General features: G+C 46.2%; 1 protein-coding gene across 3 annotated transcripts in view; it reads right to left on the reverse strand.

Moving 5' to 3' along the window:
* NINL (ninein like) overlaps positions 1-12631 on the reverse strand; it is a 107554-nt gene that overhangs the window by 51966 nt on the left and 42957 nt on the right. The window contains exons 3-6 of one of the 3 annotated variants that reach the window (XM_036322941.1): positions 9946-10042; positions 5492-5664; positions 3100-3166; positions 136-326 (exon numbers count right to left, since the gene is read on the reverse strand). In XM_036322941.1, coding sequence (XP_036178834.1) covers positions 136-326; positions 3100-3166; positions 5492-5664; positions 9946-10042 — 528 coding nt within the window. Of the gene's footprint in view, positions 1-135; positions 327-3099; positions 3167-5491; positions 5665-9945; positions 10043-12631 lie in introns of those variants that run through there. The other 2 variants (XM_036322943.1, XM_036322942.1) reach the window with 2 other exon arrangements.

Consider the following 12631-nt stretch of genomic DNA (forward strand, 5'->3'; position numbering starts at 1 on the left):
TGGGGTCACCAAAGATTTTCAGACCAGAAATTAATACAATTGAGTCAGCATCTGCAGGGTGAAAGGATTTTCCAGATCCAACATCAACCACGGCCATCGCAGTCATGGAGGGCGGTCTGTCCCGGCCCCTCGTACCTCTTTCTTGAGTCCGTGGAGCCCGATGCTCTGGCAGACCAGAGCCAGCTCCTGCTCATTGAGGTGGCCACTGCTGCCGACGCCCAGCTCTTCCCAGATGGCCCGGACCTGGCTCTCAGGGGTGTCGAAGAAGGGGCTGCAGGACTTCTGGGTATTCCCAAAGGCCTCAGAACCCCAGAGCGGCAGCTGGCCTGAAGCAGAGGGAGTGACAGGTAAACCCGATGCTCCAGGAGAAAGCCCCGAGGGGGAACACACCTGCCTGTAAGTTACTCTGAAATCAGATGGACACAGGTGAGTAGCAAAGCATCAAAAGTGAAATTTAGGTGGTGGGTACAATTCTTTCAACTTCATTCTGTGTTTGCAAATTTCATGATCAAACCTCTCTGCTCCACATGGGGAAAGCTTTTTCTGAAAGGAACCTACTAAAGTCACACCACTGAAAGCACATAAAAGAGGACTGCATTATCTGTATGTACAATGAAAAGTTTTTAAAAAATTAATTTTTAGAAAATTTTCAAACCTACCCAAAGTAAAGAGCACAGTCCATTGAACCCCAGTGCACCTGTCACCCAGGCTCTGTGATGATAAAGGCTTTGCATGCTGACTTCAAAGATTCCCTTTCTGCTATTGCTGAAGTGCTTGAAAATAAATCCCAGATCTCGCTTTTACCCCTACCTAATTTAATATGTAGTATGTATTTCTGAAGTATATGAACATTTCTTACCTAATCACAATGCCACTTTAAACCTAACAAAATCAACAATTTCCCAACTGTCTCAAAAAAGTCTTATAATTGACTTGTTTGTTTGAACTGATACCAGACAGTACATTTGGTTACTACTTATCTTAAGTCTTTCAACCATGAGTTACTCTCCTGTCCCCCAGTTCCTAGCACTGCCTTGTTTAAGAACTTGGACCAGTAGTGGTTCTACAGAATGTCCCCCATCTGGATTGTCTGTTTGCTTCCTCATGGTATCATCTAACTTGTGTCTCTAGCCCTAATATTTCCTGTAAACATAAATTTAGCATCAAAGTCTAGTTTGTAATTTGGGTTTAGGCTGTTTTTTCTTTTTTCTTGGCAAAAACACTCCACAGGTGAGACTGTGCGCTCCACACCACCTCACATCAGGAGGTGCAGGTGCCTTTGCGATGCAAAGACTTTTCAGTGGCTCTGGCCCATGTGACTCAGTTGGTTGGGAGTCGTCCCATGCACCAGAAGATTGCAGGTTCGATCCCCAGTCAGGGCACATGGAGCTTGACCCCAGTTAGGGGCATGCAGGAGGCATTTGACAGATGTTTCACTTTCACATTAATGTTTCTCTCTTCCTCTCTCTATCCCTCTCCCTTCCTCTCTAAAAATCTTAAAAAAAAAAAAAAAAAAAAAAAGACTCATCAGTAGGTTTGGGTGACAGATGGCCAGTTTCCATAACTTTTCCACTTTAGCCAGTTGGCTTACTAATGTTTCTGAAGTTTTGCCAGAGAAACAACTTGTGGAAGAGGACATAAGTTGAGGGTATCCACGAGAAGCTATCCATAGATAAGCTATGCTTCAAACCAGACATTCACCTTCACAGCCAGCCCAACACAGAAAGAGTTCACCACAGGGCCCATCTAATTCAGACTTGAGTTCTATGTCAGTGGTCAGTACCTTTCAGGTAGATGAGCCCCCTTGGTGTTAATTACTTTGATAGCCCAACTAATAACCAGAAAGACACTTTCCCCAAGGAAATCCAGGCCTGAGTGCTCACAAATATTGCTATAGGTTTCGGCTGAAGAAAATGCAAGAATAGAACCAGGCAGAAAAGGGCCACCTCTCAGATCCCTTCCAACTTAAAATGTCTAAAATTTCTAGAAAAATGTAAAAGCAATTCTGATACTGGGGTTTGCTTCTCAAGGCTGGCAGGGGAGGTAGATAAATCCTTTGAGGTTTGACGTGAGTGTTCTAACCCAGATGGAGAGGTTTCTGTTCAAGGCTGGGAAGAAACCAGCCTGCTCTCTGGACAGAGAGCAACACCAAGTCGTTCTGTGAATAACCTGCCCCAAGATCCCTTTCTCAGGCTCTGAGTCTAGAACATTAAAATGTGATGGCCTGGATGCTCTTCCTAACACTAAGGGTGTCTATCTGCTTCATCCAGTGGCACAGGCGATGTTCAGATCCGTTCACCTGAAACCTGTGCAGGTAAACGTTGAACAGCCCTGCAATTGAGGGCCACAATCTAGAACAGCCGTGGGCAAACTACGGCCCGCAGGCCGGATCTGGCCCGTTTGAAATGAATAAAACTAAAAAAAAAGACCGTACCCTTTTATGTAATGATGTTTACTTTGAATTTATATTAGTTCACACAAACACTCCATCCATGCTTTTGTTCTGGTCCTCCGGTCCAGTTTAAGAACCCATTGTGGCCCTCAAGTCAAAAAGTTTGCCCACCCCTGATCTAGAAGATACTCAGTGCCAACTGCTGATACTTTGCTGCAGCAGAAATTCAATGTCAATCCTGGCATCCCTCTCTCCAGGTCACGTTTCTGCCCTGAGACACATCGCAGGCCGATGTACTGCAATTTGCTTAATATACTTGCTGCTCCTTCCTGGATGCTCCCGTAAGGCTCCCAAGGACCAGCACATGTCTTCTCTCCATATGGGGCCCAGGCAGGGGTCCTGGCAGGTGCTAAGGCTACTCATCCACAGCAGGAAGGGGGTGCAGGTCCCTGCAGACCATGAAGTGTGCTAGATCCACACTGCCTCCTGAGCCAGTGGTCTCCGTCTGAGGTCTGGCCTCGGTGATGCTGAGAATGCAGTGGCAGCCTCATAGCTAGAACCACCTTGGAGCAGAGGCCCACCAAGGACACCATCCACACCACACGCTTCCCAGAAAATGACACTTGGCTGGCTCACTGTCCAAAGACCCAGCTGCTGGGGCTTTCGGGGCTCTGGTGAAAGCACCAAGCGTGAGGCCAAGGCTTTACCTTTTGCTTCAAATAGCTCATTCTGAGGTCCTTTAGCACTTTCCGCTTCTTCCTCTGACCTGAGACTCTGCACAAAAAGGAAAAGAGGACATGAGTCCCCCGAGGAGGTGGCAGTGGGCAGAGCGGGAGTGAGTAGACGGCATATCTTGGGGACGGGTAGGGATGACTGAGGGAGAGGAACAGCATCCTGGTGAGACGCAGCAGCTCCAAATAAAACCCCACCCTGCAGGGTGGCCCTCACACACAGACAGTAGTTCACAATAAAAACACAGTCCAGAGCTTGTCCCAGGAGAGGCAAGGTGGCTGCAGAGTAACTTGAAGCTACATGCCTCACGGTAGAGAAGGAACTCTTAGCCTTTGCAACAGCATGGATGAACCTGGAGAATATTATGCTAAGCAAAGTAAGTCAGTCAGCAAAAATCAAATACCATATGATCTAACTAATATGCAGAATCTAATTAACAAAATAAAATGAAGAACAAAATGGGACCATAAGCATGGACACGTGGAACAGACTGGCCAGTGCCTGAGCGGTGGGGAGGGGAGATGAGGGGGGATTGGGGGTGACTGGTTAGAGAAGGTGAAGGGATTAGCTAAAGAACATATATGCATAACCCATGGGCACCGACAACAGTTTGGTGAAGTCCAAGGGAGGGAGAGGAGGGCAAGGGATGGGGGGGTGAGGGAGGAGGACACTGAATAATGTCAACATCAAACATTTAAGAACAAAAATAAAAGAGCTCATACCCTACCTAACTGAGAGAAAAACGCTCCCCCAACCAGCATCTCTTCAAGAATAGCCCTGGAGCTTTGATTAAACGCTGCATCACAGGACAGGATCTCAACTTGAGGTTTGAAGGTCCTCAACTCATCCCTCATCACCCATATCATTTCTGTAAACAGTCGGAGGAGAGCAGGTCTCCCTGTCCCTGCAAGAGCTCCGTGGACAGCACGGTGCATAGCAAGCACCTGACACCCGGGTGCCCTTTGAGAGCTGCATCCTGAAGGGGGAGGCCCATCAAGAAACTCCTGACTAGAGCAAAAACCTCATGTTTTGTGACCCGGGCAGCTGACCACAACATCAAAGTTTGCTTTTCACAGGTGATGGATTCTGGAATGAGTGCCGGTTACCAAGACTCGGCACTCCTCAGAGCCAGGACTGAGCTGAGGGCGGGAATGTAGGAGCAGTGGGATGTCCCATTTTCAACCCAACTGACAACCTTAAAAGCAATGTCCCCATGTTTTAGTTCTAGAGAGCAAAGGGGTTTTGAGAAGTAGAAAGCACCACAAAGATGCACCAACACAGCCCTCCATCCATGAGGGCCAAGTTAAAAATAGGATAAAAAGGCAAATGTGTGGGATTTGTTGGTGGGAATCGCAATTCCTATTTGTTTGTTTTCTTCTTTGTCTCAATAAATGATGAGCACATAAAAAAGTTAATCTGGGGGTCCAGGGCCATCTTATTAAAGATAAGACCCCATATCACACCATCTGACAGAAATGTCATCACGGAGACCGGAATCAGGAACCTTCTTGAACCCTTGAAAATAGGTCCAATTGCCCTAGCTGGTTTGGCTCAGTGGATAGAGCGTTGGCCTGAGGACTAAAGGGTCCCAGGTTCGATTCTGGTCAAGGGCACATGCCTGGGTTGCGGGCTCTATCCCCAGTAGGAGGTGTGCAGGAGGCAGCCGATCAATGATTCTCTCTCATCATTGATATTTCTATCTCTCTCTCCCTCTTCTTTCCTCTCTGAAATTAATAAAAATATATTTTAGAAAAAAGAAATAAGTCCAATTAACTCACAGGCTGTGGATCTGCCCTGTGGACATGAAGCCTATGAGGCTCCTGCAGCCCAGGTCCTGGGTCAATCCCTGAGCTGCAGTGAACAGCTCAGCGAGACTGGGAGCTAGAGCCAGCTCCCAAGGCCCCAGAGGATCTGGCACGCGCTCGCCAAGGTGTAAATGTATGCCTGGGATATTCTAAGTGCTCGAGGCAGGTGGGACGGTGGGCTTGATACATCCAAATTCCTAACCCTGCAGCTGCATCAGAAAACACCTTCTTTTTTGTATCCTTGGCCAATTACCACTTCACTCCTGTGAAACCATAAAAATAGTCTTCTTGAAAGGTGGTGGTGGTGAGCAGCGGAGGGAGAGAAACCAGCGATTTGAGTACAAGCTCTCTACCACCCCACTGTCTGAATTCCCCGCAGACAAGCAGGCCTAAAGACACTTCAGGAAATGTCATTACCCAAAGTGCAGTGCTTCTTGGTGACAAAATGCTCAGGAATGCCCGCCTGCCCCTTCACACCTTCCTGCAGTGAGCAGTGACGGAGTGAATCGCCATTTCCCCGATGCCTGGCAGCCTGGGGTGGGGAAGGGGGGACCCGACTCACCTCCACACTTTCCAGAGATGCAGAGCGTCGTATCTGGCTTTTCGGGGAGGCCTTGGCTTGCTGTTCTGGGAAACATTTGGTTCTGGGTGCAGAGTCGCACAGCTCAGGCCGGCTCCTCCGGCCGTACCACTTAGAGCCACTCACATACTTTGGTGGGACAGCATGGGAGGCAGCTAGAAAGAAAATGGGAGGTTCAGAGGGGTGGGCCTTTAAAGCAACCTCTGGGCCCATGCAAGCTACTGAGATGCCTTTTAAGAAGGCAGAGATTTGGACACAGAGTGCATGTCTCACTGACGGATGCACTTTTATGCTCACAGACTCACCTGGGAGAACAGAGGGAACAGTTAACAGCAGTTATCCTATTCCCCGGGCTGGGGACTGAGAAAGCCAGGCTAGGAGACAAGGACTTTCCACTCTAAACTTTACATGCTGTTTAAATTTTTTGGTTTTTTTCTTTAGAGATAGAGGAAGGGAGAGGGAGAGAGGGAGGGAGGGAGGGAGAAAGAGAGGGAGGAAGGAAGGGAGGGAGGGTGGCCGAGAGAGAAACATCATTGTGGGAGAGAAACATCAATCGGCTGCCTCCTGCATACACCCCGACTGAGGCTCAAACCCTCAACCTGGTGTGTGCCCTGACCTGGAATTGGATTGGTGAGCCCCTGGTGCACAGGGCAATGATCAATCAACTGAGCCACACTGGCTAAGGCTTTTTTTTTTTTTTCTGGCTAAGGCTTTAAGTTTTGTTTTGTTTGTTTGTTTTTTACCATATTTTGCTTTTATTTAGGTAATAAAAAACTAATACAAAATCTAGCTTTTCATACAAAGGAAAAAACCTTCCCAATAATCCAGGAACAGACCACTCCAGAGACAGGAAGGTCACCTTCCACCTGCTCACTTCACTCTAGGACCCCAGGCCTGGATGGAGGATGCGGATGGGCACAGACCTCAGACGGAGCTGTGCAGGCTCAGGCTCCATGCGGGTCTCAAGTCTGGGGCGCAGGTAGGTATGGGCTTAGTTTTGAGGTTCATGAGAATCCCCTAAACCTGAATAATTTTGCACTTCCTTTTTCCCACCTTACCTGTCCACATCTGCACAGAGCAGCTGGGATCTCTCAGGCAGAGAAGACACTCGCTGACTCTGTGCTGGAGCCTGGCAGGCCGGAGAGAGACAGGGAGGGCAGCACAGGCAGTGGCCAGCACAGGACAGGGCTTCAGAGGGAAGCAACCAGAATGGGCCACTTGGAGAGAGACAGAGCCCAGAGAGGCCAGGCCAGGAGACGAGGAGCATTTCACTGCAGATGCATCTTGAGCCTCACCCCAACAGAAGTCACGCCCCTTAAGGTCAAGTACCACCACATTTCTTTCTTTATTTCACAGCCACTAACCTTGGGACCATCAGAGGAAGAATGGTGATGCCAGTGACAGACAAAAACTAGGGACAGGGGCAGAGTTTCTGGGAGGAAAATGCTCGCCTGGGACATGTAGACCATGAAGAGAGTGACATACAAGGCAGCTGACAGTATGCAGGTTGACCATATAATTTCTCACCCCATTGAGGCACTTTGAGGTCATTGCAAGCACTATTACTAACCACCCTGGAACAACAGGCATTGACAGGCCCTGGCCCAACAAACTCTCACCATGTGAGAGAGCTCATGGGATCTGCTCAAGAAGAAGGCCAAGTGGGTGGGGAAGAATCCTCCTCTTTCCACCCAAAGGTAGTGTCAGAAGAGGGACTTTTGTGTCAGGTGAGAAGGGGAAGCTGTGGCACGTGTGGGGAAACCAGGTGCAGGACGCTTGGAGGGGAGCTCTGCGCGCCCTCCTAAGCCATCAGACCTCCACAGAAGCAGAGTCCTGGCCCCCAGGTCCGTACCGTGGCCACTTCCCGGGCTCAGTCTACTTGTTGGCACACCTGAAGATCATGCAACCAGCATGTGTTCCTGCCTTGTAGGCTTGTAGGCTTGATTTTCCTTCCTTCCACTGCCTCTCCGTAGATAACTCCTAGTCCATGTCCGGAGTCCCACCCTGTCCTGGATGCTGGCCCCACTTTTTCAGTTGCCAGCAAGTCAGCACTTCCCTTGAGTAACAAGTTGCCCAGAAAAACACATGCTCTGTGCAGATGTGGACAGGTAAGGTGGGAAAACACGTTTTTATAATATTCACCAATGTTCTCAAGAAACCTATCACCTCCCTCCCTCCAACAGGGAGAAATGCTACTCTAGAAAAGTGTCCATGTAGCAAGTCAGAACAGAAACAACAAGGGCAGAGGAATGATGGTAAAATGAATGGAACAGCCCACAGATTCATAAGAGTCATACCCTCTGGAGGTGGGAAGGACGGTAAGTCACCCGGCCACGCATATTTCAGCGCAGGCACAGCCCAGCCCAGCCCCCATAACACACCGCAAAGTGTCCACAGAACACGAGATATGGCCCCTCATGGCTCTGGTAGACAGGGCAGCATACCTGCTGACTCAAGCCCTAGACATCCAGTTGTGTCTTCCTGGTGTACATTTTTATTTATAGGAAAAGAGTAAAAAAATCTAAACATTAAAGTACATGTGGTTATCTATAATAATAAAAGCATAATATGCTAATTAGAGTGGACAGCCAAACGACCTTCAGGACAACCTTCCAGACGAAGCTGGGGTTGCGAGGGCGGAGACCCTTGCACGAATTTCATGCATCGGGCCTCTAGTATGTTCAATAATGGCCTCTAATGAAAAGAGGAGAATGAGGGGAAGCAGGGATGTCCTTCAAAATCCCAAGGATTTGATTCCACAATGACACTCGCCTTCCTGGAGTATCAAAAGCACATTTTTCTGATCAGGGTGGGAGATTATAGGGAAGACTGGCAAGCAGATTAGAAAACAAGAAGAGAGTGATGCTATGAATGGAGTAGCAGGTGGTAAATGAGGCGCTGAGGAGGCAGAGGCCTAAACCACATTTGACAAAAGGGCCTGAGACAGAGAAGGTGAACCAGGGCTGGAAAGCTGAAATGAACACCATCCTGGAGGGCACCACGCTTGTTCTGACTCTCCAGGACCACCAATGCTTGTCAGGCCTTCGAGCAGTGCGCACCCTGCCTCTTGGATGGGTGCTTGGAGAAGGACACTAGCATGAGCCCCATCTGCTGGCATGAGAGCGAGAAGGTGTCTCAGGGAGGACATACAACTTGTGCTTTTTCGCACTGATGACAGTTTTGTTTTGTAATTTCTTTTAGATTTCAAAGCTTTCCTCAGTTAAATTGCTGTATGCCCTCCCTGAGACACCTTCTCCCTCTCATGCCAGCAGGATGGGGTTTGGAGAACGTCTGGGTTGGTGACCATTTGGAGCCTGGGCAGACTGGCATACGTAGAGAGGACCTGGAAGCTCCGGGCCCTTTCCCACGCCTTGTCTTAGCATCTCTTCTATCTGGCTATTCCTGAGTTATTTACTTTTTTAAAAAACATGTTTTTATTGATTTTAGAGAGAGAGGAACAAAGGAGAGAGAGATAGAGACATCAATGATGAGAGAGAACCACTGATTGCCTACCTCCTGCACACCCCTACTGGGGATTGAGCTAGCAATCCAGGCATGTGCCCCGACCGGGAATTGAACCCTGACCTCCTGGTTCATAGGTCAACGCTCAACCATTGAGCCACACCGGCCGAGCCTGAGTTAAATACTTCCTTAATAAACCAGTGATCTAGTGAGTAAAACTCTGAGTTCTGTGAGCTGCCCTAGCAAATTAATCGAATCAGAGGAGTCAGTTTTGAGAACCTCTGACTCATAGCTATTGGTCAGAAGCACAGGTGACAACCTAGACTTGCGACCAGTATCTAAAGTGAAGAATTGCCGAAACCGGTTTGGTTCAGTGGATAGAGCGTCGGCCTGCGGACTGAAAGGTCCCAGGTTCGATTCTGGTCAAGGACATGTACCTGGGTTGCGGGCACATCCCCAGTAGGAGATGTGCACGAGGCAGCTGATCGATGTTTCTCTCCCATCGATGTTTCTAACTCTCTATCTCTCTCCCTTCCTCTCTGTAAAAAATCAATAAAATATATTAAAAAAAAAAAAAGAATTAATGGGATTCAGCCCTTAACCTGTCAGATCTGACACTATCTCTAGGTAGATCATGTCAGAATTAATTAATTGTAGAGCACCCAAATGGTGTCAGAGAATTGCAGCACGGGAAAAACTACCACACATCTGGTGACCAGAGTGTCAGCAGCATTCAGAGTATTGTGCACAGTTTAAAGGAAAATAACAGGATTTCTATCTTATAATACTATTTTACAAAGAAGAAAATAGGAGAAAAAAACAGAAATGTTTTGTCCCAGTTGTCACTGCTCAGCAGTGATAGAGCAGGGTTAGAATTTAAACTCAACCTACTAGATTCTTCGATCAGGATATTATACCCCAAAATGTTATACATAATGAAAAGAAACTAAAGTGAGGGGAGGAAATCCTCTTACCCGATTCCAAAGAACTACTGTCTTCATCCGAGGAGCCAGCACCAGCCCTTGATGATAACACTGCCACAAAGCCTTCCTTAAAGTCCTCAAAGTTAACCTGGGTGAATTTAAGAAAAGGGGTCAAAGTTACTTTCAACAGAACAAATATATAATGCATCAGCCTTTTGTTTGTTTTATTTCCTCAGATGAAAACATCTTATTGTTGCCTTTTTGCATTGAGAACTTTTATTTTCCCCCCAAAATTTACCTAAGATTTTTTAAAAGGAGGAGGTCCAAGATGGTAATAACACAGGAAGACGCTGAAAGCACACTGAAATATACACCTATTTAGAGAGCAATCATGCCTGAGAGACAACTGGGGACTGATTAGACAGCTTATGAATAAAGGAGAGAAAGAGAACGAGTAGAGAAGGCTAGGGAACCACGGGAGCCCCGAGTATCTGCAGGAATTCTCCAGAAGTGAAGGTGCCAGTGAGCACCACTGTTTATGTCCCTTGTCCACCTCCATCAGTCAGGTGGGGGCTCTCCACGTGCTCTGGCTTACCTGCAAGATTGCCATAGCACATTCTGGGAGCCCGTTTTGGCTCCAAACAAAGGAAGCAAGCAGGATCAACAGGACACTCCTACATGAACCTGGCCTGCCCTCCCAGACTACTTCAGCGTTGTAGGCCAGTGCCCCAGATGCCATAGGCACCTGCTTGGCTCCAAATGGACTCTCAAAACCACCCAGCACACACAAGGTCACTTTTTCAAGATTGGGAGAGAGAAATATTTTGTCTAATTCATATAAACAAAGAAAGGTGAACAAAATGAAGTGAAGAATACCTCTCACATGAAGGAACAAGAAAAATCAATCAGAAAATAAAACTAATGAAACAGAGATAAGCAATTTGATAAAAAATTAAAAGAAAAGTCATAAGGATACACACCAAACTTGAGAGTGAAATAGAGAAATTTAGGGAGAACTTCAACAAAGAGTTAGAAAGTATAGTAAGAAACCAAGAGGGCCAAAACCGGTTTGGCTCAATGGACAGAGCATCGGCCTGCGGACTGAAGAGTCCCAGGTTCAATTCCGGTCAAGGGCATGTAGCTGGGTTGTGGGCACACCCCCAGTGGGAGATGTGCAGGAGGCAGCTGATCGATGTTTCTCTCTCATCGATGTTTCTAACTCTCTATCTCTCTCCCTTCCTCTCTGTAAAAAATCAATAAAATATACTTAAATTTAAAAAAAAAAGTAAAAAAAATAAAAAAAGAACAGGATATAAACAATTGTAACTATACACCAAACATAGGAGAACCTAAATATAAAAAGCAAATACTAATGAATATAAAGGGAGAAACTCATGGTAATTCAATAAGAGTAGGAAATTTTAATGTCCCATTCACATCAATGAATTGATCATCCAGACAGAAAATTAATAAGTGGTCATAAATGTCACATTAGACCAGATTAACTTAATAAAAAGTAATAGAACACCTCATCCAAAAACTTCAAAATAATATACTTTTTCATGTGCACATGGGACATTATCCAGGACAGATCACATGTTAGGCCACAAAACAAACCTCAATAAACTCAACAAGATGCAAATCATATGAAGCATATTTTTTGACCATATGACATGAAAATAAAAATAAATTACAGGAAGAAAACTGGAATGAAAACAAGTATGTGGAGACTAAACAACATGCTACTAAACAACTAATGGATCAAGGAAGATATCCTCAATGGGCAAAAACTAAAAGCGTTTCCCTTAATATCAGGAACAGGACACAGATATCCGCTTTCACCACTCTTATTCAACATAGTGCTGGAAATTCTAGCCACAGCAATCAGACAAGCAGAAGAAATAAAAGGCATCCAAATTAGAAAGGAAGAAGTATAACTGTCATTATTTGCAGCTGACATGATATTGTACATAGAGAACCCTAAAGATTCCACCAAAAACACTACTACAACTGATCACTGAACTCAGTAAAGTAGCAGGATACAAAATTAATACCCAGGAATCAGTTGCATTTCTATACACCTATAATGAACTATCAAAAAGGGAAACTAAGCCCTAGCCCCGGGGTGGGCAAACTTTTTGACTCGAGGGCCACAATGGGTTCTTAAACTGGACCGGAGGGCCGGAACAAAAGCATGGATGGAGTGTTTGTGTGAACTAATATAAATTCAAAGTAAACGTCATTACATAAAAGGGTACGGTCTTTTTTTTTTTTAGTTTTATTCATTTCAAACGGGCCAGATCTGGCCCGCGGGCCGTAGTTTGCCCACAGCTGCCCTAGCCGGTTTGGCTCAGTGGGTACAGCGTAAGCCTGCAGACTAAAGGGTCCTGGGTTAGATTCCGGTCAAAGGCACATGCCCAAGTTGCAGGCTTGATCCCCAATAGAGGCAGCTGAACAATAATTCTCTATCATCATTGATGTTTCTATCTCTCTCTCCCTCTCCCTTTTTCTCTGAAATCAATAAAAAAATATATTTTTTAAAGGGGGGAAACTAAGAAGAAACAATCCTATTTATAATTGCATCAAAAAAATAAAATACCTTGGGATAACAGGCACTGTTTTTAGCACTGACATGTTAGCATCTGGACACATTCAAGAGATTGGAACAAGGTGAGTGTTTCTATCAGGAAAGTTTTTATCTAGGTTTTGGATCACCATTTAGGTGATCTTCAATTTC

The sequence above is a fragment of the Myotis myotis genome, unplaced genomic scaffold (genome assembly GCF_014108235.1).
Source record: "Myotis myotis isolate mMyoMyo1 unplaced genomic scaffold, mMyoMyo1.p scaffold_m19_p_9, whole genome shotgun sequence".
Lineage (NCBI taxonomy): Eukaryota > Metazoa > Chordata > Mammalia > Chiroptera > Vespertilionidae > Myotis > Myotis myotis.